Below are 21,541 nucleotides of genomic sequence, written 5' to 3'. Positions count from 1 at the left end.
AGGTTCTTTTGTATAGTATTTCCCCACTCAAAAAGAAACCATTAGATAGTCGCCTAATAGTTCTCTTTTGATCCCTATTAGCATGTTCCGGATATTCTCTTGTTTTCAGAAACTGTTTAATATCACGGTACCATGGTTCACCATCTAGTTCTACTTCAATTGTATTGCAATAACCATGTTTATCCCGAATTTGTATTTCTAATGGGTCAATGTGAGTATTACCCGGATATGGAAGCATTGAGGCCAGGGTGGCCAAGGCATCAGCTAATTCATTGTGAAACCTGGGAATGTATCTGAACTCGATGGACTTGAATCTCTTGCTAAGATCTTCCACACATTGTTTATATGGAATGAGCTTGATGTCTCGAGTCTCCCAATCACCTTGAGCCTGCCGAATAAGCAAATCTGAATCTCCCATCACCAACAGTTCATGCACATTTAGGTTTATTGCCATGTTCAGACCCATGATGCAAGCTTCATATTCTGCTGTGTTGTTTGTACAGAAGAAACGAAGTCGTGCCGTGGCAGGGTATTGTTGCCCAGTAGGTGATACAAGAATTGCCCCATTCCCTACGCCTTTTATGTTGACAGCCCCATCAAAGTATAGTTTCCAAACTTGACTGTCATCTTGGACTGCTTCTTCAACTAAATTAACCTCTTCATCTGGGAAGTATGTGTTCAAAGATTCATACTCATCATCAACTGGGTTTTCTGCCAAATGATCAGCCAAAGCTTGTGCCTTCATGGCAGTGCGAGTGACATAAACAATATCAAACTCTGTGAGCAAGATTTGCCACTTTGCCAATCTGCCAGTTGGCATAGGCTTCTGAAAAATGTACTTCAGGGGATCCATTCGGGATATGAGGTAAGTTGTATAGGCCAAAAGATAATGCCTAAGCTTCTGAGCGACCCAGGTTAAGGCACAACATGTCCTTTCCAAAAGAGTGTATTTGGCCTCATAAGTGGTGAACTTTTTGCTCAAATAATATATTGCTTGTTCCTTTCTGCCTGTGGCATCATGTTGACCCAGAACACAACCAAAAGAACTATCCGTTACTGACAGATATAAAAATAGAGGCCTACCAGGTTCTGGCGGGACCAAAGCAGGGGGATTTGACAAATATTCCTTAATCTTATCAAAAGGTTTTTGACACTCATCTGTCCACTTGATAGCGGCGTTCTTTTTCAACAACTTGAAAATAGGCTCACATGTGGTTGTAAGCTGCGCAATGAACCTGCTGATGTAGTTCAACCTCCCGAGCAAACTCATGACTTCTTTTTTATTCTTCGGGGGAGGCAGCTCTCGAATGGTCTTTATCTTGGAGGGATCTAACTCAATGCCTCTTCGACTAACTATAAAACCCAAAAGCTTCCCAGAAGGAACTCCAAATGCGCATTTGGCTGGATTGAGTTTGAGATTGTATCTTCGTAGCCTTTCAAAGAACTTTTTCAAGTCTTGCACATGATCATCTTGTGTTCTAGACTTAATGATCACATCATCAACATACACCTCAATCTCTTTGTGCATCATGTCATGGAAAATGGTAGTCATGGCCCTCATGTAAGTTGCTCCTGCATTCTTTAAACCAAATGGCATGACCCTATAACAATAGGTTCCCCATGGCGTGGTGAAGGCGGTCTTTTCTGCATCTTCTTCATCCATCAGAATTTGGTGATACCCAGCATAACAATCCACAAAAGATTGGATCTCATGTTTAGCACAATTGTCAACAAGGATATGAATGTTGGGTAAAGAAAAGTTGTCCTTTGGACTTGCTTTATTTAAATCCCTATATTCAACACAAACTCTAATTTTTCCGTCCTTCTTTGGCACTGGCACAACATTTGCTAACCATGTAGTATATCGGACGACCCTGATCACATTTGCACTTAGTTGCTTCGTGACTTCTTCTTTAATCTTATCACTCATGTCTGTCTTAAACTTCCTTTGTTTTTGTTTGATTGGTGGAAAATTAGGATATGTGGGAAGCTTATGGACCACTAAATCGGCACTCAAACCCGGCATGTCATCATACGACCAAGCAAATACATCTCTGTACTCGAACAAAACTTGAATTATGGCATCTCTCGTCTTTTGTTCAGTATGAATGCTTATTTTTGTTTCTCTGATTTCTTCAGAACCTCCAAGGTTAATTGCCTCAGTTTCATTTAAGTTAGGCTTAGGCTTATTCTCAAATTGATCAAATTCTCTTTTTATTTCCTTAAAAGCCTCATCTTCATCATACTCAACTTCTTGATTCATTATTTCGAGATTAGACAACTTTTTAAGATCTGGGCATGAATTCCGTGTGCATGTCATGTTTTTAAAGCCAGCATTAACGAAACTGAAAATGATGAGAAATTAACAAAAATTAGGGAAAGGAAAAGACAGAATTCTACTATGAAACTGGAACTTCATTTCATTGAATTGGAGAGGATAGAAGGGTTAACATCAAAGCAAAGCAATTAGAATAAAATATCTGGATTACAACCCTGAAAGTAATCCAAATACAGAAAAAGCAACAAAACAGACTACCAAGACTCCTTCCTGATGGGAAGAGGAGTTGCTTCCCATTTGTTGAGCGAAGTATCTGGACCAATCAGCTGAACACTTGCACGACTAGGGCCCTCACCAACTTGAACCATGTTGATTCCATAGAACATCTCCTTGAGACCCTGGCAAACTTCATCAATGTCATCTTGAGTAGAAAGATTTTGGACTTCTTCAAATTGTGGCTTGACAAAAGAGTAGGCAATGTGAGGGATTGGTTTTGACAATTTCCAACCATTCTTTTTACGGGCCTTGGCTCTGTTTATGTCAGCTGATGTTGGTTTAAAACCCAAGCCAAAGGTATCTTTCTTCAAAAAAGGAGCAATGGGGTTCACAATTCCTTGCAGAAATGATCCTAATCCTTTTCCTGGTTCATAGCCGTTCCTCAACATCAGTGAAGCTACCATCATAGATGTGGCTGAAAGATAGGGATGCAGAATTGGTTTTCCTTCTTCCACTTGGTCTACCTCAATCACCTCAAATGTTTGATATATGAGGGATTCACATCCTTCCTTGGCCTTGATACATGGAATGGACGGGTCATTATAAACGGATGAGTCGTCCTCCCCATGAACAACAATTTCTTGCCTGTCATATTCGAATTTGACCATTTGATGTAGGGTGGATGGTATAGCTCTGGCCATATGGATCCACGGCCTTCCCAGAAGAAAATTATATGAGGTTTTCATATCCAACACTTGAAAGACAATGTTAAAATCAACCGGGCCAATTGTCATGGTGAGTTCGATTTCCCCAATAGTGTCTCTTTTTGAACCGTCAAAAGCTCTGATGCTGACAGTACTAGTCCGAATTCTGTTAGTGTCAATGTTCAGTTGTTGTAGAATAGAAAGAGGGCATACATCTACACTTGAGCCTCCGTCAATCATGACCCCTTTTACGTAATGCCCTTCACATTTGACCATAAGATGCAAAGCTTTATTGTGCCCAGACCCTTCCTCAGGCAAATCATCATCGCTGAAAGAAATTTTGTTCACCTCAAAGAATCTTTCAGCCATTTTTTCTAGCTGATTCACCGTTGTCTTTTCTGAGACATATGCCTCGTTCAAAGTTTTGATCAACACAAGGCGATGTTCTTTCGAGTGCAAAAGCAGAGATAACAAAGATATCTGAGCAGGGGTTTTCCTTAGTTGATCAATGATTGAGTAGTCTTGCATTTTCATTTTCTTAAGGAATTCCTCCGCTTCTTTTTCTGAAACAGTTTCTTTCACTGGAAAGTGATTTTCCTTGGCTTGCTTAGCTTTTCTCAATTCCTCTGGCGAGTAGCACCTTCCAGAGCGGGTCAAGCCTCCCATTTCATCTGTTTCTTCCACTATCTCTTTTCCTTTGTATGTCATGACAGTCTTGTTATAGTTCCAGGGAATAGCTTTTGTGTTTGACACTGGAAGTTGTGCAACAGGTCGGATCACAACTGGCTCTGTTATATTTCTCAAAGCATTATTCGGAACAATCTTTTGAATGCCCCCAGGGATATAAAGTTTTGGCCCACCCAATTGAACCTCAATCTTTTTTGTGCTTCCAGGGACATAGAGAACCGTTTTTTCAGAACCTGCCAAGTTTGAACTAGAACTCGCACCTTTCACAATCAGCGGTGCCAATTGCGGCGGGCTTACTATCACTTTTGGCTCTGGCCCTATGGTTCCAACAATCATCTCTGTCTTGCCAAATTGCTTATAATCCCGATCATCACAAATCATCCCAATAAAATGTGTATTATCATGAGCTGGGAGCGGATTGTTTGTGATATTAGGAGTATCTTCATTGTTTGCCACCACAATTGCCTTTGCTTCAATCAAATTTTCAATGGCTTTCTTTAATGTCCAACAATTTTCGGTACTATGACCTTGGGTGTTAGAGTGATACTCACATCTCGCATTGGAGTCAAAACCTTTTGAGTTTGGATTCACATAATACGGCACGATAGGTTCAATCAACTTCAGCTGCATCAACTTTCGAAATAGGCTTGTATACGATTCTCCAATTGGGGTGAACTTTTTCTTTGGCTCCTGTTCTCTCACATATTCCTGTCTGGGACGAGGATTATATGGCACCTGAAAATTTGGCCGGAGTTGACGGAAGCCTTGTGGAGTCGGTGCTCGCCATTGTTGGTGATTGGGAGGCCTAGCATAAGCCTGAGCATTAAACACTGTGTATTGTTGCGAGGGCACCGAGTACCGAGGACCCTGAGGCGGATAATAATGTTGAGGAGAATTGGATTGTCCTTGTTGGAATTGCACGTACGAAGGAACTATTCCTCTTTGAACTCCCCCGAACCCAGATGCCATCATGGATCCTTCCTCCTTCTTTTTCCGATTTCCGAAACTGCCTGACCCACTTTGAATTGCTTGCGTGGTCGCCTTAAGGGCTGCCTGACTCACAATTTTGCCCGACTTCATGCCATTCTCAACTATTTCCCCAATCTTAATCGCCTCAGCAAAAGGTTTACCAATGGCGGCCAACATATAATGGAGGTAATCAGGATCTTGAGCTTGGAGAAAGTAGTCAATCATTTCTGCCTCTTTCATTGGTGGTTTGACCCTAGCAGCCTGCTCTCTCCACTTGATTGCATATTCTCTAAAGCTTTCTGCTGGTTTCTTCTTTATGTTGACAAGAGAGGAGCGGTCTGGCACTATATCAATATTGTACTGAAATTGTTGGACAAAATCTTGAGCCATGTCGTTCCAAACGTGCCAGTGAGAGATGTCCTGATCTATGAACCACTCTGAAGCAATTCCTGTCAAACTTTCCCCAAAATAAGCCATGAGTAATTCTTCTTTACCTCCTGCTCCTCTTAATTGGTTACAATATCTCTTCAAATGGGCAACGGGATCACCATGACCGTCATACTTGTCAAACTTGGGGGTCTTGAAGCCCGGTGGCAAATGAACATGGGGGAACATGCATAGATCATTAAACGAAACACTCTTGTGGCCTCCCAAACCCTGTATGTTTCTCATGGTTTGTTCCAAGCTCTTCATTTTTCTGGTCATTTCCTCATGTTCCATATTCTTTTCGGGCTTTTCGATCTCAACTGGGAACATGTTCTGAGAAGTGTGCTTGTATGAATCTGGAACCTTGAAAGTCAGTTCTGGAGAGTAATGTTGGGCATCATAAGCATTCAGATGTGGATCATTGTTGAGCTTTTGAGCAAGAGCCGGTTGAGGAACGGTGAAAGTAGGGACAGTGGGTACAGTAGGTGGGTCATTTCTGAGGGGTGCGGTTGGAGGACGGGGAATGGAGGTACTGGGGATAGCGGGCAGGTTAATGCTCGGACTGAAACTAGGTTGGTACAATGGGTTACTTGTTATGGAGATAGGCACTTGATTTGCAACTGACACATTATGAAGTTTATCCGAAGGCCCTATAGGTATTAGGGGTGGTGCCTGTCCATTCACCCAGGCTTGGTACATATCTGCCAATTGTTGTTTCAAAACTCTTACTTCTTCAACCAGTCCCGAACCTTGTTCAACCAATTGTCCATGGACATCATCATTATCTGACTCATTCTCACTGTTGTTCGCCATTCTACTTTTTCCTTTTGATCTCGTGTTGTAAGGGTGAGTCGCCAGTTTAAACCACAAACCAACCACCTCTGTTTAACTTTATCTCTTTAGATGACAAACAACAAACGTGTTAGAGTTAGGCATTTTGCAGATATTTAATCACACATTGTATGTCATGCACCTAACGCCATTTTCATTTCTAGAATGAGTTTGGAAGGCTTCATGCTTCATCCCGGCTTATTGGTTAATTATTTTATTTACATCTTGAATTTGACGCCCCTTTTTTTTAGATTAATTATGGCTATGATCGCATCCGATGAGGATTGCCTACGTATCATGACGCCGCATGAATCAGACCATTACGTAGTTCAGGGAAAAACAATAATATTTTTTTTTTAAAAAAAACAGTACAATGACAGAAAGGACATTACATTGAAATGACTTAACAGACTCGGACAGGACTAAAAAAAATGATTTAAAGACTTAACAATGACTCAAATTAAAACATGACCACTACATGAAAAGTTCTAATAACTATGACTATGCTTCAACTCCACAATCTTTTTGCTTTCAACCATTGGAACATCTGCTCATGGTGGGGCTTGACCTGGCTGTCCCCCCAATGTACGGTACATCCTCTCTAGCTCTGCTGCAAGATGACGGGCAAAAGTAGGTGCATGCTTTAAAAAATCCTCATAATCCATCCCTTGGCAGTTCACATAACTTTGAGCGGTATAAACAACCAAATCATGGACTTGCTCTCTGAAGGCCTGGAAATTCTGGTCTCGATCTTGTAACTGCTGCTGGCGAGTGATGGCTATCTCTCTTATGTGGCCCTCGCGATCTAAAGCTGACTCCAACTGAGCCCGAAGTCTAGCCTGCTCGAGTCTCGCATGAATAACTCTTTAAGGCCGACATGTGTATTACCTCTCTTACCGGGAGCCATCCCAAAGTTCACTCAATTTGACTTGCATTTAAAGATCTTAGGTGGGATATCCAGACTTTCACCCCTTCTGGAGAATTATAATCTTTTATTCTTTCTTCATAACTCTCAATGACATTGTCCTTGCTCGGACCATACCGCATGAACTTGGGGTGATGTCGGAGATGTTCAATCAACCACATTTGCAACAAAATATTGCACCCTTCGAAGAATTTTGCCCCGGACTTACACAAAGTCAACGCCCGATAAATGTCTGATAGAATGATCGGGGCAAGAGTGTGATGTTCTTTGGTAGTGAGGACCTGTACGGCCCTAGCTATGCGAATGTCAATCGTCCGCTCTTTGTTTGGGAAGACCATGATCCCTAGAAATGCCACTATGAAAGCGAAGCGACGGTGAATCTGCCATGTGTCCTTGTTCTGCTTGTTGCTAAGGCCCTTTTCATGAATTTCAAACCCATCTGGCTTGCCGAACCTAGAATATAGGAAGTAGAAAGAACAACACCCGTTGACCACGTTGTTCTTTCTGATTTGATTACTAATGTTCAGAAGACCAAAGAATCGGTGTACAGAAGGAGCCTTCGGGAATATGAGCTTCTGTTTTCTCAAATCCCTGCCAAAACCGGAAAATCCAGCTATCTCTTCTAAAGTGGGAGTAAGCTCAAAATCAGAAAAGCGGAAGACATTGTGAACAGGGTCCCAAAAAGTCACCAACGCCTCAATCAAACCATCGCCTTTAACTTTCAAAATATCTGTAAGGGCTCCCAGATACTTAGTGACCCATTTCTGACCATCTTCTCCTAAGTCATACCACCACATCTGAAGCTGGAGTAGAAACCCATCTACAACTGTCAACGGTGTGTTCTGGATAGTGCTCATTTTGTACCTGTGGGTGATTAAGGTTAGGGTTGACACTAGCCTCAAAAGACAGAACTAATGCACTCGTTTTGTAAAAAAATCTTTTTGTTTATGACACTATTTTAAGAAAAATCAAAGAGAGGGTGGCTATTTTTTGCAATTATGACCCCTTCATACTTCCAAAGATAACTTTAAGGTCGGGATGGGCATGATAGTAAAAGTGATGTCCAATTGACAGACATGTCCATTCTTGCGAGAATAGCCCTTCGACAATTCTGAAGTTGTTCTAAAGCTATTCTGACAAAAACGGTTGTGGATTAACCGAAGCTGGGTTTGCTTGTTTGTTTTTGATTAAAAAAAACATTAGACACATTTCCTTTTTTAATATAAAAAAATAGGGTCGAACCCTATGGAGGTTGCCTACATATCTCACATCCGGTGAGAATCAGACCCGCGTAGTTCGTATATGTTTCAGGAATAGGATGACACATTTTTTTTTTTGAAAAATTTAGGCTTATTTTGTAATAATCTTTTTGGGGTAAATACTGAGATTTTTCAAAAACCGGGTAAAATTTCCTCTCCTATTTTCTCACTTCTAGTTTTACCTCAATTTTTATATTTTTATTTTATTTTATTATTTTTTAGAAGTCGGTCAACATGCACAAGCCGAATCAGACATAATGCACAAGTAGCACATAAGATGCATCAGGATGGTCTTGCAATTCTCGGGTACACCAGTCCTAGACGGACCCAACCCCTGTGTTGAGTCCCCAAAGTCAAATGCACATGATGCAAACAAACGTTCCTACTAGGGATCCGGCATGAGGTTATGTTATGCTAGGTTTAAATCCTGGGGGGAGTGTTTTAGACCTGGCTTACCCAAGCGAACAACTCGAGCCAAGGTGGGGGCAACGTACCGGGAGCACGAAAGTCTACCCGGCCTAGTTACTTGACCCAGCCTCGTTCTAATTGATATGACTTCTAACAGAAAAGTGGGCCACGTGCACGTGTGCACCATAAATTCAGAAGACTCAGAAGGGAGGCGTAAGAAGACAGTTTAATACAATTCAAATAATATCAAAGGGGTAAATAAGCGGCAATTAGAGCATTAGGCCCAAAAACACATTAATAACATCAAATTAATAAAGCCAAGTATAGATCATATTACAAGCTCGAATTTTAAACCCTAAACAGAAGTTCTGGGTTATCTTCCCCAGCAGAGTCGCCAGAGCTGTCACACCTCCTTTTTTTCCGAGGGGATAGGAAAGAAAGGAGTTTTTTCCAATTTAAGTCACATTAATCGAAATGGGATTATTTATTTATTTCAGAGTCGCCACTTGGAATATTTTTATTGGTGTCCCAAGTCATCGGTTTAATTTAAATCCCAAATCGAGGAAATTCGACTTTCATTTTGAAGTCCGCGAACCAGAAATTCTAGATAAGGAATTCTGTTAACCCGGGAGAAGGTGTTAGGCATTCCCGGGTCCCGTGGTTCTAGCACGGTCGCTTAGTGATTCTTACTTGGCTTAAATCATTTAACTACTCATTTTTAGGACCTATGTGCATTTATATTTTTACCGCTTTTACATCACTTGAATTATTCATAATTAAAGAATTGAGTTACGCGTACGTATACACTTTTCTTTTGGCGCATCAAAATCATGCCACGCGAACGTGTCCACGATTAATAGCGCTTTTTGTTGATTTATTAAGAAAAAGTTTTGTTGAAGTTGCGCGAACGCATCCTTCGAGTCTTTTTTAGAGTTAAATTCGCAATTATGTTACGCGGACGTATACATAATCGCAATACTAATCCAAATCGAGCCTAAAGCAAACTACGATTGTAGTATTTTCTACACTAGTTAGTATTAATGTGAGGGCCGTGGATTAAGTGATTCAGTTGTGAATGGCACGCCTCGATTTATTTTAAAAGATTCGTACTCAATTAAAGCAACTTATGAATGTTCACAAATTTAAATTCTTTCTAAAAAAATTTATGGTTATATGAAGATCTGCATTAGCGAAACTTATTGGGCATTTTCCTTACCTATAAACTAATATCTAACTTCTGGACAAAAACTATAATTACTTGTGCTTTTCATTTAATGAATAAAGAAAATCAAACTGTGAATACTTATGACATTCTCTAATAAATGTGTTGAACATCCCAAATCTTAAAGACGGCAACATGTGAAAACAAAGACGGCAACGTGTGAAAAACAGAGAACAAATCAGAATATACACAGCTATAGTAATGTGTATGGCGTTTTAATTCAAGCTTAACATAAGCTAGAACAAGATGAAGCAAAACTGAAGATTCAAATTTAAAAGTTTAAACAATAGCGACCCGAAATTAAACAGAAAAGTGATTCGAGCATTCAACAGACCATGGACAAGTCAATAGACTAAAGTTTTACAAATCTGGCCAAAACAAATCCAAACAGATGTATTCATTACGTTTAAACATGATTCTCAAATATACAGGACTAGGCTAAATAGAAATGTTCTACACATGCTAGTAAATCCACATCAACGCACTTAATAAGAAATCATGTACACCCATAACAAACTAAACACATTAAATATGGGATAGGACAATTAAATACCAGATTCGCATTTCTATTGACTCAAATTAGATTAATACAAAAATGTAAAAAAAAAACATACCTAAGGTGTGGAAAAATCGGCTGACAAAGCAATCGAATGTTTGAAATTGAGAAATGGAACTCAGCAAAAAGGCAACAATCACGGCTCTAATCAAACAGCAAAAACTTCTGAAAATGCTTCTGTTTCTATCTCTTTTTTCCGTTTTCTTCCTTCCCTTTGTGTGTGTGCGTTTTTTTTTGTTTTTTTTTTGTGTTTTCAACGTTACTTTTCCTTTTTGTTTTCCAATCTCCTCTTTTCTTTGTGTTTTGCTTTTTTGTCAGATCTTTTTTTTTCGTTCTTTGTGCCCCCTTTTCTTTTCACGTTCTTTTCTTCCTCCTCTCTGTTCTTTTTCAGTGTAGTATTATATAGATTTGTATTTTTATAATTGATGTCAAGAAAGTGGGGAAGTGGGGGTTGGGACGTGAGTGTGTGGGGCGGTTTTTTGGAAGATCATGGGGTTAGTTAGGATAGGAGGAAATCAATTTTTTTTATTATATATTTTTTTTATTTTGTTATATTTTGTTTCTTGCTGTTTTCGTTAGTTACCCTACTTCTCCTTTTTTAAAGTAACTTTTTCTTAACCCTTTTAATTAAATGAAAGGAATGTTATATATATATATATATATATATATATATATATATATATATTAATTAACTTACTTTTAAGCTTTAAAGAAAACCATATAAATAAAAAAATTCAATATTTACACTGTAGTTCAAATTCTACTAAGAAAAATACAATAGCTTACTTATTAAAATTCTAATTAAAAGATTCTTTTTCTCTTTACAAATAGAAATGAAATATATTCTATAATTATTTGATTATTTTTTGTAATTTTTTTTAATAAAACCTATTAAAAGTTCTTACAAGTTTAAAATATCAAGATTAGACCGAAAAGAAATATTTACACTAAAATAAAATTCAGGTGTGGTCAAAAATTAGTTGTTCACAGTTACCAGGTGTTGTGTGGGGTGATCCATATTATTTATGAACCTAGGACCCCCCTCCCTTTACTTGTTTGTTTTATTCAGAATTTCAAAAACTACTTTTTTCTCTCAAATTTCAACTTCTTTGACTGCTTCTAACTTCAATTTACTTGCAGCAATTATATGAAATTTTTTCTCTTTTACCCGTTTATTCTGAGTTTCAAAATTGCTTTTCTTCTCAAATTTCAGCTTCTTTAACTTCGTTTTAACTTCGAATTACTTGCAATAATTATGTGAAAACCCCCCTCTCATATTTGTAACTCTTATTTGTCTACTTGTTATTTGCACTTAAAGTCACAATTATAGTATGGCCGGGAACCACACTAGTGGATCTCGAGGGGTTCCTAACACCTTCCCCTCGGGATATTTTCAAGCCCTTACCCAATCTCTGGTTTTCTAAATCAAAATTCTCCTTAGTGTCCTAATGCACTTAATCATTAGGTGGCGACAGTTCAATTCAAACCCAATTCCCAAAAGGAAACGAGTTGTCCTCCCAAATGTCGTAAAACCGATTTCGCAAGAGAAAAAGGGGGCATCGACAGTAGCGAGGCTGAACATCATTGTTTTGTTTATTTTCTAGGAAAAATAATTTCCCTTTTTGGCATTTCGTTTTAAATAATATTTCCAATGTTCCGAAACGTTGTTTAAATTATCGAAAATCGCTTTTATGCTTCAATGAATCAATATTTATTATTACCATTTTTTCTATCATATCTTTTTCTATACAGCATTACCATTCATGTCTCGATGAACCAACAACTGTGACATGTAATGAGACAACGCAACAAAAGGATAGTGATTCGGAAGAAGAAGATGTCATACCTGAGGAAATTATTAGAGAAGTAGAAGACTATGAGAACAAGCCTAAGTCTAATCTGGACGAAACAGAAATAATCAACTTGGGAGACTCTGAAACTGTCAAGGAAAACCGCATCAGCATCCACTTGTCACCATCGGAAAAAGAAGAGTACACACAGTTCTTGAAAGGGTATGGGGACATCTTTGCATGGTCATACGATGATATGACGGGTTAAGTACAACCATTGTGGCTCACAAGTTGCCCACAAACCCAGCATGTCCACCAGTGAAGCAGAAAGTCAGGAAATTCAAGCCTGACATGAGTATGAAAATCAAGGAGGAGGTTACTAAGAAAATCAAGGCCAAGGTCCTCTGGGTGGTTGAATACCCAAACTGGCTAGCCAATATCGTGCCAGTTCCAAAGAAGGATGGGAAGGTTACGGTCTATGTTGATTATCGGGATCTCAACTGGGCCAGCCCAAAGGCTGNATTAGTACTGATTTTCCTTAAGTCAAGATCTTTCCCATCTTCCTGACCTGATTCATTCACATGAAATCTTCAATTTCTGATTTTACTGGCCGTTGATTGATTGTCTTTCCTTATTTGCACAAACCGTGTGCTATCAGAATTTTTCCTTAAATAAATCTCTGTGTATTTACCCTTCTTGTGCTGCTTTGGAAAAGTGTTTGATCAACCTCTTTCCTTAATTATTTTACCCGTTTGAAATCAGAATCCCTTAACTAAAGGGAAACTTGTGTAATTGATTGACAACTGATTTTTTTTATTCTCCTACCTTATTCTGCTTGCCTTCTACACTATAAAAAGGGCACGACTCCTTTCTCACCAACACACCTTGAATTCGACACTTTTCAGACATTTTCAATTACACAACTCTCAATTCAACACTTTTACACACATAATCTCGTAGCTCTCTTCTAAAATCTTCTAACTATTTGCTTGCAATTTGGCTTTACAAGACTACTGCTTTCTTTTCTTGTTTCCCTGAAACTGGTATGTTCTAATTTAGTTTTCAGCCTCATCCCAATGTGTTTATGTTACAGTTTCTACAATCCTGTCTACTTTGCTCAGTGTTAAATATGTATGTTGTTCTCTTTGCATCTGTTTCTGCTGTGAATCCATGTACCCTTATTCCTTTCTATGTGTTTGAGTTAAAGTTCAAAACATGGCAACATCCAAATTGTTGCTCATGTCTGGACTTGATCCTTTAAGGGATCCTAACTCCCAAACAATGTGGCTAACAGGCTGGTTGGGGTGTGCCAACACTTCCAATTGCTGGGTATGACCACCAGCCTATCTCTGCTTCCCCCCAGAATCCCCTCTTTGCACTTACACTCTCTCCTAGCTTCTAAGTTCTGCCCCCCTCCTATGAGCCTTGCTTTGGGACCTTGAGTTCCCTCTGAACTTGGACATTTGAGGGCTGGCCCTTCCACACTGCACTATAACTCAATTCTGCAATGTATTTGGGTGTAAGCACTGCCCGGAGTCCATCTGAGACTCTTAGGGAACTTGGATACATCCCAAATAAGAGAAAGGCTTTGGAAATTTGATCTTTGGAGTTGGTTTACTTCTTGCTTCAGGCAGGAAACCTGAATCAGGCTCTCCTTGGTTGTAATTTTATTTTTTTTATGATATAATTTCTCTATTCAATTCTGGGCTATAATAATCTTGTAATAACTATTGGGGTTTTTAGTGAAAAGGGGAGGGTCAATCATGCATGCAAAAGGGGTAGATATCATGTTCATAGGGAATTATCATGCTTCTGCCCTCATATCCTGGTTCCAACTTTCATTTCTGTATTTCACATAGAAACCATGTCTATAGCTTCTGCATTTCATATAGAAATCATGTCTGTAGGCTTCTGCACTTCTGCATTTTTATAGAAATTCTGCCTATAAGTTTCTACACTTCTGCATTTTATAGAAACTATAGCTTCTGCATTTCATATAGAAACCATGTCTGTAGGTTTCTGCATTTCTACATATCACATAGATAACATGTCTATAGGACTTCCTGAATTATGCATATGCATCTATCACTAGGCAAACGTATTTATAGGTTTAAATAACAAACAACATTCTAGACACCATGCCTATAGGACTTCTGCACTTTTATTTTGACTGTAAACATTTTAAAATCATTAGCACCTAGAAAGCATGCCTGTAGGAGCTATCAACTAAATCTGAATCGTCTATTTTGCCTATAAGTCTAAAATCAGTAGTAGCAATGCTTAACATCTGCAGAATTTATGTTTTTAACAAGTCCTCTTCTTTAAAATCAGTATACTTCTCTTCTGAAACCAATAGATATCATGCCTATAGGTTTTCCTTCAACACTTAGGCAAGCCATAACTTATAAATCGAATCAGATTTTGTTAACTACAACCGGCAAGCAGGCCTGATTCGGGTTTCTTATTTGAAATGTGTAATAGATCAGTCTGCCACAACTCTTAAGTTTAATTAAGACCTAAACAGTACGTGTAAAGACATGCTAAACTATTGTTTGAGCCCTTTCTATCTGTTATGTTTCTTCCCCATATTTGTTACATATGTGTTTTGATTGTCGCCTTAGAATTTTGTCCTTTGAAACCATAAAACCATATATCCCTTCCCTTTAGGATTAGTAGTCCCAAATACCTCCGGGGCTGATAGGATGGGGGCGGGTAATAGCATGAATAAGTAAAACGAGACCATTTCGCATTTAATACCTTAACGGGGTGGGAAAGGGTAGATATGGATATGATGACCATGCGATAACACCACGTGTATAGACGGTTACTGTCACACCTCCTTTTTTCCCGAGGGGATAGGAAAGAAAGGAGTTTTTTCCAATTTAAGTGACATTAGTCGAAATGGGATTATTTATTTATTTCAGAGTCGCCACTTGGAATATTTTTATTGGTGTCCCAAGTCACCGGTTTAATTTAAATCCCAAATCGAGGAAATTCGACTTTCATTTTGAAGTCCGCGAACCAGAAATTCTAGATAAGGAATTCTGTTAACCCGGGAGAAGGTGTTAGGCATTCCCGGGTCCCGTGGTTCTAGCACGGTCGCTTAGTGATTCTTACTTGGCTTAAATCATTTAACTACTCATTTTTAGGACCTATGTGCATTTATATTTTTACCGCTTTTACATCACTTGAATTATTCGTAATTAAAGAATTGTGTTACGCGTACGTATACTCTTTTCTTTTGGCGCATCAAAATCATGCCACGCGAACGTGTCCATGATTAATAACGCTTTTTGTTGATTTATTAAGAAAAAGTTTTGTTGAAGTTGCGCGAACGCATCCCTCGAGTCTTTTTTAGAGTTAAATTCGCAATTATGTTACGCGGACGTATGCATAATCGCAATACTAATCCAAATCGAGCCTAAAGCAAACTACGATTGTAGTATTTTCTACACTAGTTAGTATTAATGTGAGGGCCGTGGANGGGCAGAATTTTGAGGAGGACCTCAAAATTCTATAGCATGAGAGGTTGCGATGTCACGAATCGTGTCACAGTCACTGGTTCATCTAACCAATTTCTAAAATAATATATTTTTATTATGTCTTTGAAACTATGCATGCTTGCTTGTAAAATGACTCTGTTTAGCCAACGCTACCCCCAATAATTTGAATAGGACCTTCGGACGAAGCGAATCAAGCCAAGCAAGTCGAGGAGGCACGAACCGACCTCTCCCTTTACAGAACTCACGATTTTTTTTTGGATGCAGGAGCGAAGAATATACATGCTTCCAAGTCACAATCTTCATAACAAATGTGATACTGAAATCCATTATCATCTAAGGAAACTCTGCTATCATATGCTATTTTATTTTTGCATGGGACTAAGCCCTATCCCGAATTCTGCATGAGGCTAAGCCCTGCCTCCATTTTGCATGAGGCTAAGCCCTGCCTCCATTTTCCATAAGGCTAAGCATTGCCTTCCATTTGCATGGTACTAAGCCATGTCCCAAATCTTTCATGAGACTAAGCTCTGTCTCCATCTGCATGAGGCTAAGCCCTGCCTCCATATCTGCATAAGGCTAAGCACTGCCTTCCATTTGCATGGGACTAAGCTCTGTCCCGAATCTTGCATGAGACTAAACTCTCTCTCCATCTGCATGAGGCTAAGCCCTGCCTCCATATCTGTATAAGGCTAAACATTGCCTTCCATTTGCATGGGACTGAGCCCTGTCCCGAATCTTGCATGAGGCTAAGCCCTGCCTCCATATCTGCATGAGGCTAAGCCCTGCCTCCATTTTGCATAAGGCTAAGCTCTGCCTTCCATCTGCATAGGACTAAGCCCTGTCCCGAATCTTGTATGAGGCTAAGCCCTGCCTCCATTTTTGCATAAGGCTAAGCATTGCCTTCCATTTGCATGGGACTAAGCCTTGTCCCGAATCTTGCATGAGGCTAAGCCCTGCCTCCATTTTTGCATAAGGCTAAGCACTGCTTTCCATTTGCATGGGACTAAGCCCTATCCTGAATCTTGTATGAGGCTAAGCCCTGCCTCCATTTTTGCATAAGGCTAAGCATTGCCTTCCATTTGCATGGGACTAAGCCATGTCCCGAATCTTGCATGAGGCTAAGCCCTGCCTCCATTTTTGCATAAGGCTAAGCATTGCCTTCCATTTGCATGGGACTAAGCCATGTCCCGAATCTTGCATGAGGCTAAGCCTTGCCTCCATATCTGCATAAGGCTAAGCTCTATCTTCCATTTGTATGGGACTAAGCCCTGTCCCGAATCTTGCATGAGACTAAGCTTTGTGTCCATCTGCATGAGGCTAAGCCCTGCCTCCATTTTGCATAAGGCTAAGCACTACCTTCCATTTGCATAGGACTAAGCCCTGTCCCAAATCTTGCATGAGACTAAGCTCTGTCTCCATCTGCATGAGGCTAAGCCCTGCCTCCATATCTGCATAAGGCTAAGATGTGCTTCCATTTGCATGGGACTAATCCCTGTCCCGAATATTGCATGAGACTAAGCTCTGTCTCCATCTACATGAGGCTAAGCCCTGCCTCTATATCTGCATGAGGCTAAGCCCTGCCTCCAGACCTGTATGAGGCTAAGCCCTACCTCCATTCTCCATAAGGCTAAGCTCTGCCTTCCATTTGCATGGGACTAAGCCCTGTCCCAAATCTTGCATGAGGCTAAGCTCTGCCTCCTATTTGCAAAAGGCCAATCATCGCCTTTATTTACCGAGACTAAGCACCGTCTCTCCGGCACTATCTGTTTGCTCCTCTTTCGGGCTAAGCTCTGCCCTAAACCTCACAAGACTAAGCCTTGTCTTGTTGTTTTTAGCATCATATTATTGCATCTCATGGGCTGAAATATCGCCAACTTTTCCAAAGGCGTCATTGTCTAAAGGCATCATCCTCATAGCAGGAAGACACCATGCCATGGCCTGAGGATCTCTCAAATTTGCATATCATTATTCAAAGGCGTCATGGTTCGGAGGCAACATTTTCATGGCTTGAGAACATCATTTCATGGCCTGCGAATCCCCCACCGAACAATTCATGGCCCAGGACATCATAGTCTAAGGACGCCATCCTCAACCGTCCAAAGACAATTCTCACGGTCCGAAGGGAATCTGCATCATGTTTAAATTTCCGCACAAATATATACTTGTAGTATCTCTTCACTTGCAGGTGACCCGACAAGCAACCGCTACCCCAACAGGAGCAATCCCGCTCCAGTTCTTTCGAATTATCTCAAATCTGACCGTTCACCATAACCATCTTTCCACTCATTCCAAAGTCATGTGTCCGTTCTTGTGATGACTTCAACGATATATTCCACAGATGAATCCAGAACTACACATGGCCTAATTCCTGTGTAACCAGGGATATGTATGCAACTCAGAGACCAGAGCCTGGCCTCCATTTTTTCAAAGCACCCACTCGGTCAAAATCGGTCATCATTTCTTTACCCGAAAACTCTTTCATCCTTCCCGGGTAAAAAGGGGCAGCTGTTGATATCCAATTTTTCCCTCATATATTTTAAAATGTGCATGCATACTTCTAAAATATTGTGCATACAATTACAAACATGCACAAGTGTTTTACAATTTTTTTCTACAAATTTTTGAAGGGCCTAAATCCATTTATTTCTGCATTTTTAATTATATAAATGTTCAAAACTATCCCTTACATTATTTCATGACGACTTAATTCATTATTTATGTTCATATGAGTGTTCAAATATTTTAATTGCATTTTTTTATAATTATATTTGCCTATTTAAGACTATAATTGCATATTTTGCAAAAATAGCCCATGCATATGCGTAACTACATTATCTATACAGAAAATGATTTTTCATATTTTTATAATATTGAATAATTATTTTAGATCACCTTCATGCTTGAAAATCATTTTTTATCATTTCATTAGCTATTTTTAAAATTATTTTAATTAGTAAAATGGGTATTTAAATGACGACCCCTTATTTACACCGAGAATCGGAGACCCCCCCCCCCCCCCCAATCCTAATTCAATTAAAATAGGCCCAAATCCACCCAGGCCAAACCAATTAAACCTGACCCGACCCGACCCAGACCCCCTTCTAATCTTGGTCGTTGATCTCTGAGATCAATAGTCCTTATTCTTTCTTACCATAATAATCTCAAACGGCCCCCCCCCTAACCTAGCCCGTTTTTCATCACATTCTGCCGCCTTCGTTCCCTCCTCTCTTTAATTCTCTCTCAACTCAACCCCTAACCCTAGCCGCCGCCACCCAAAACCAGCCCTAATATCTTCGATTCCTACTCGATCCATGGATTTCCATGGCCGTTTGAGACTTCTACTGGTCTCCTACTCCTACTGGTTGCTTGTTTTTATGATTTCATGGAAAGACCTCGAAGAAATCTAGTCTAGATCTTGTTCAAGACTCACTGAGAGTCCGTCTTTGGTCTGTGAGTGCTTTTCTATCGATGTTTTGCGGTTCAAATCTCTAGTTCAAGACCAGATTCTCTTTACTTTTTCCTTTTTCTTCAAAACCCTAATGTCTAGACTTGAATCTGTCCAGATCTTTGTAGATCTGGAGCGATTCTGAGTTCATCACTGATTTTTCTTTAAGGTTCTCTTATTTCTCTACTGTTAACCGATTTTTAGCACTGTGCTACGTAGGGTTTTTGGTTTCTTTGTTATTTGTTGTCCGAATATCTGCATATTTGAAGTGTTTCAAGTTTCCATGGCTGTTTTCTTTAAGGGTCCTCTGATTTTCTACTGTTAATCAACTTTAGGTATTTTTCAAAATTAGGGTTTCTGCTTCGCAAAAGATTTTCTGAAATTCTTATGTTTTGTTTAATCTTTCTTGTGGTTATAATCCTGGCTCAATTGCTTGACTGTTCATTGTCTGGTTTCAACATTTTTGTCCGTTATTGTTTGAATAATTGACTGATTAACTAAATTATCTAGGGTATCATGGTTTGCTGAAATAATTTACTGATTTCTGCTTGCTTTCCTTAATCCAGAGGTTCCTAATTGGCGTCTCTCGCCTATTTATGGGTTGGTTGACCTTTGAATGATCTCTTATTACCTATGATTGCCTTATTCGTGTGATTGATTGTTTGATTTACAGATTCTAACCCTAATTGACTGATAAACCTACTTGCCTTATTTAAAATTCAATCAGAGTTATTTATGGTTCTAATTCCCCAATTTTCTGCCCCTATCAAGTTTCATTGATTATTTGATTGCTTCCCTTACCTTATTTACAATATTTACCTGACATGCCTTATTTACTTAGACTATTAGACTCCTGTATATACACTCTCATCCTGATTCTTCACACGAACAGTAGTTCAAAAAACACACACACACAAACTTTCTCTCATCTCTCTTTTTGCTACTTGTGCTCATTGCTTGTCTAGCCGGCTGAAAGCCAAGGCTAGACTGTGGAATCCTGCTCACTTTACTTTCTGCTTTTGCTTCCTTAACTGGTATGTTCCTATTTCAATGTCATTCCAAAATTCAAATCTATGTGCTCCTTGTTGCATCCACGTCTCTTTCTGCACTAGTTTAATTTCTTAGGCACTTAATTATTCTTCCCCGTTTGCTGGTGTGATCAGTACGCTTATGTTTCACCCTCTCTTGTTCAATGTTTTAATCAGCATGTCCATTTGCTTAAGTATTCAATATGGTCTTAAACAGCCTGTTTACTTTTGTGTCTTCCCTGTCCTGTAACCCCAACTAGTATGGCTACTTTGTGTGATTGAATCTTTGTGGTTCTTCCTGTATTCTTCAGCATGATTGCCTCTGTATCCAAACTTATGTCTCACTGTGTTTAGCCAACATGTTTATTGCAATGCTTAAGTCTTGTGTGCTCTTAAATAGCATGTTTATCACTAAGTATGATTGCAATTTAGACCTTGAATCAGTATTCCTACCTGCTCTGTGTCTCTATTAACTAACATGACTGCCTTCACCCTTCTTCTTATGTGCTCCTGTTTCAAGTGTCTTGTGTTCCCAACCCTTGCTCCCTTTTGTGTAACTGTTTGTACATCTAGAACTGATTGACAAAGTAAAGTTGAAACTGGGCAATGTGATGCTTTTGTGACTATGATGTTGTTTGCTAAACTACTCTCCTATTTAAAAGGATCTTGGTGTGAGCATTGCCCGGGGTCCCTGAGGCCCTTGGGAACTTTGACGCACCAGGATAACCTTATTGGACATCATGAGACTATGGCATCTGGGACTGTTTCAAGGCCTGGTATTTCCAGGTTCACTTTGGACCTATTTTAGGCTACCTATAGTATAGCTTTTATTCATTATGCAATTCACTTATGGTCAGTAATAATAATCCTTTTAAACAGATATTGGAGAAATTAGTAAAAGGGGAGGGGATTCTTATATGATTTTTGTGAGAGAAATCGGGTAGAAATCATGCCTTTAGATTTACTATGCTTACTTGCATCAGAAATCATGCCTTAGTTCAGTTATGTTGACTTGCATTAGAAATCATGCCTTAGGTTTATTATGTTTACTTGCTTTAGAAACCATGCTTTTAGGATTGTTTGACATACTAGAAAACATGTTATAGACTCATCACCTCATTTATTACGAAATTCTGCTTCTACATAATCATGATCACCTAGAAATTCTATTATTAAATTACTGGTATAATCTGCTTAACAAAAAACGTCCATTCGTTATGTGCATTAGAGATCCTGCTTTAGGACTGTTATTGCATTTGCTTTAAAACCATGTCTGCATCGCATAAATCAGTAA

General features: G+C 39.3%; 2 protein-coding genes across 2 annotated transcripts; both read right to left on the bottom strand.

Moving 5' to 3' along the window:
- Positions 1 to 2,532: 2,532 nt before the first annotated feature.
- On the bottom strand, positions 2,533 to 6,093 carry LOC109242783. The gene has a single exon (XM_019409644.1). It carries the CDS (start codon positions 6,091 to 6,093, stop codon positions 2,533 to 2,535), a length of 3,561 nt encoding a protein of 1,186 aa, XP_019265189.1.
- A 569-nt stretch (positions 6,094 to 6,662) lies between these two features.
- Positions 6,663 to 7,893, bottom strand: LOC109242782. The gene is made up of 2 exons (XM_019409643.1): positions 7,075 to 7,893; positions 6,663 to 6,950 (listed from the first exon to the last, which is right to left on the bottom strand). Exons 1-2 carry the CDS (start codon positions 7,891 to 7,893, stop codon positions 6,663 to 6,665), a joined length of 1,107 nt encoding a protein of 368 aa, XP_019265188.1.
- Between the last annotated feature and the right edge of the window lie 13,648 nt (positions 7,894 to 21,541).

The sequence above is a fragment of the Nicotiana attenuata genome, unplaced genomic scaffold, assembly GCF_001879085.1.
Source record: "Nicotiana attenuata strain UT unplaced genomic scaffold, NIATTr2, whole genome shotgun sequence".
NCBI lineage: Eukaryota > Viridiplantae > Streptophyta > Magnoliopsida > Solanales > Solanaceae > Nicotiana > Nicotiana attenuata.
Note: the sequence above shows the minus strand (reverse complement) of the source record. Positions and strands in the feature narration are given on the sequence as shown.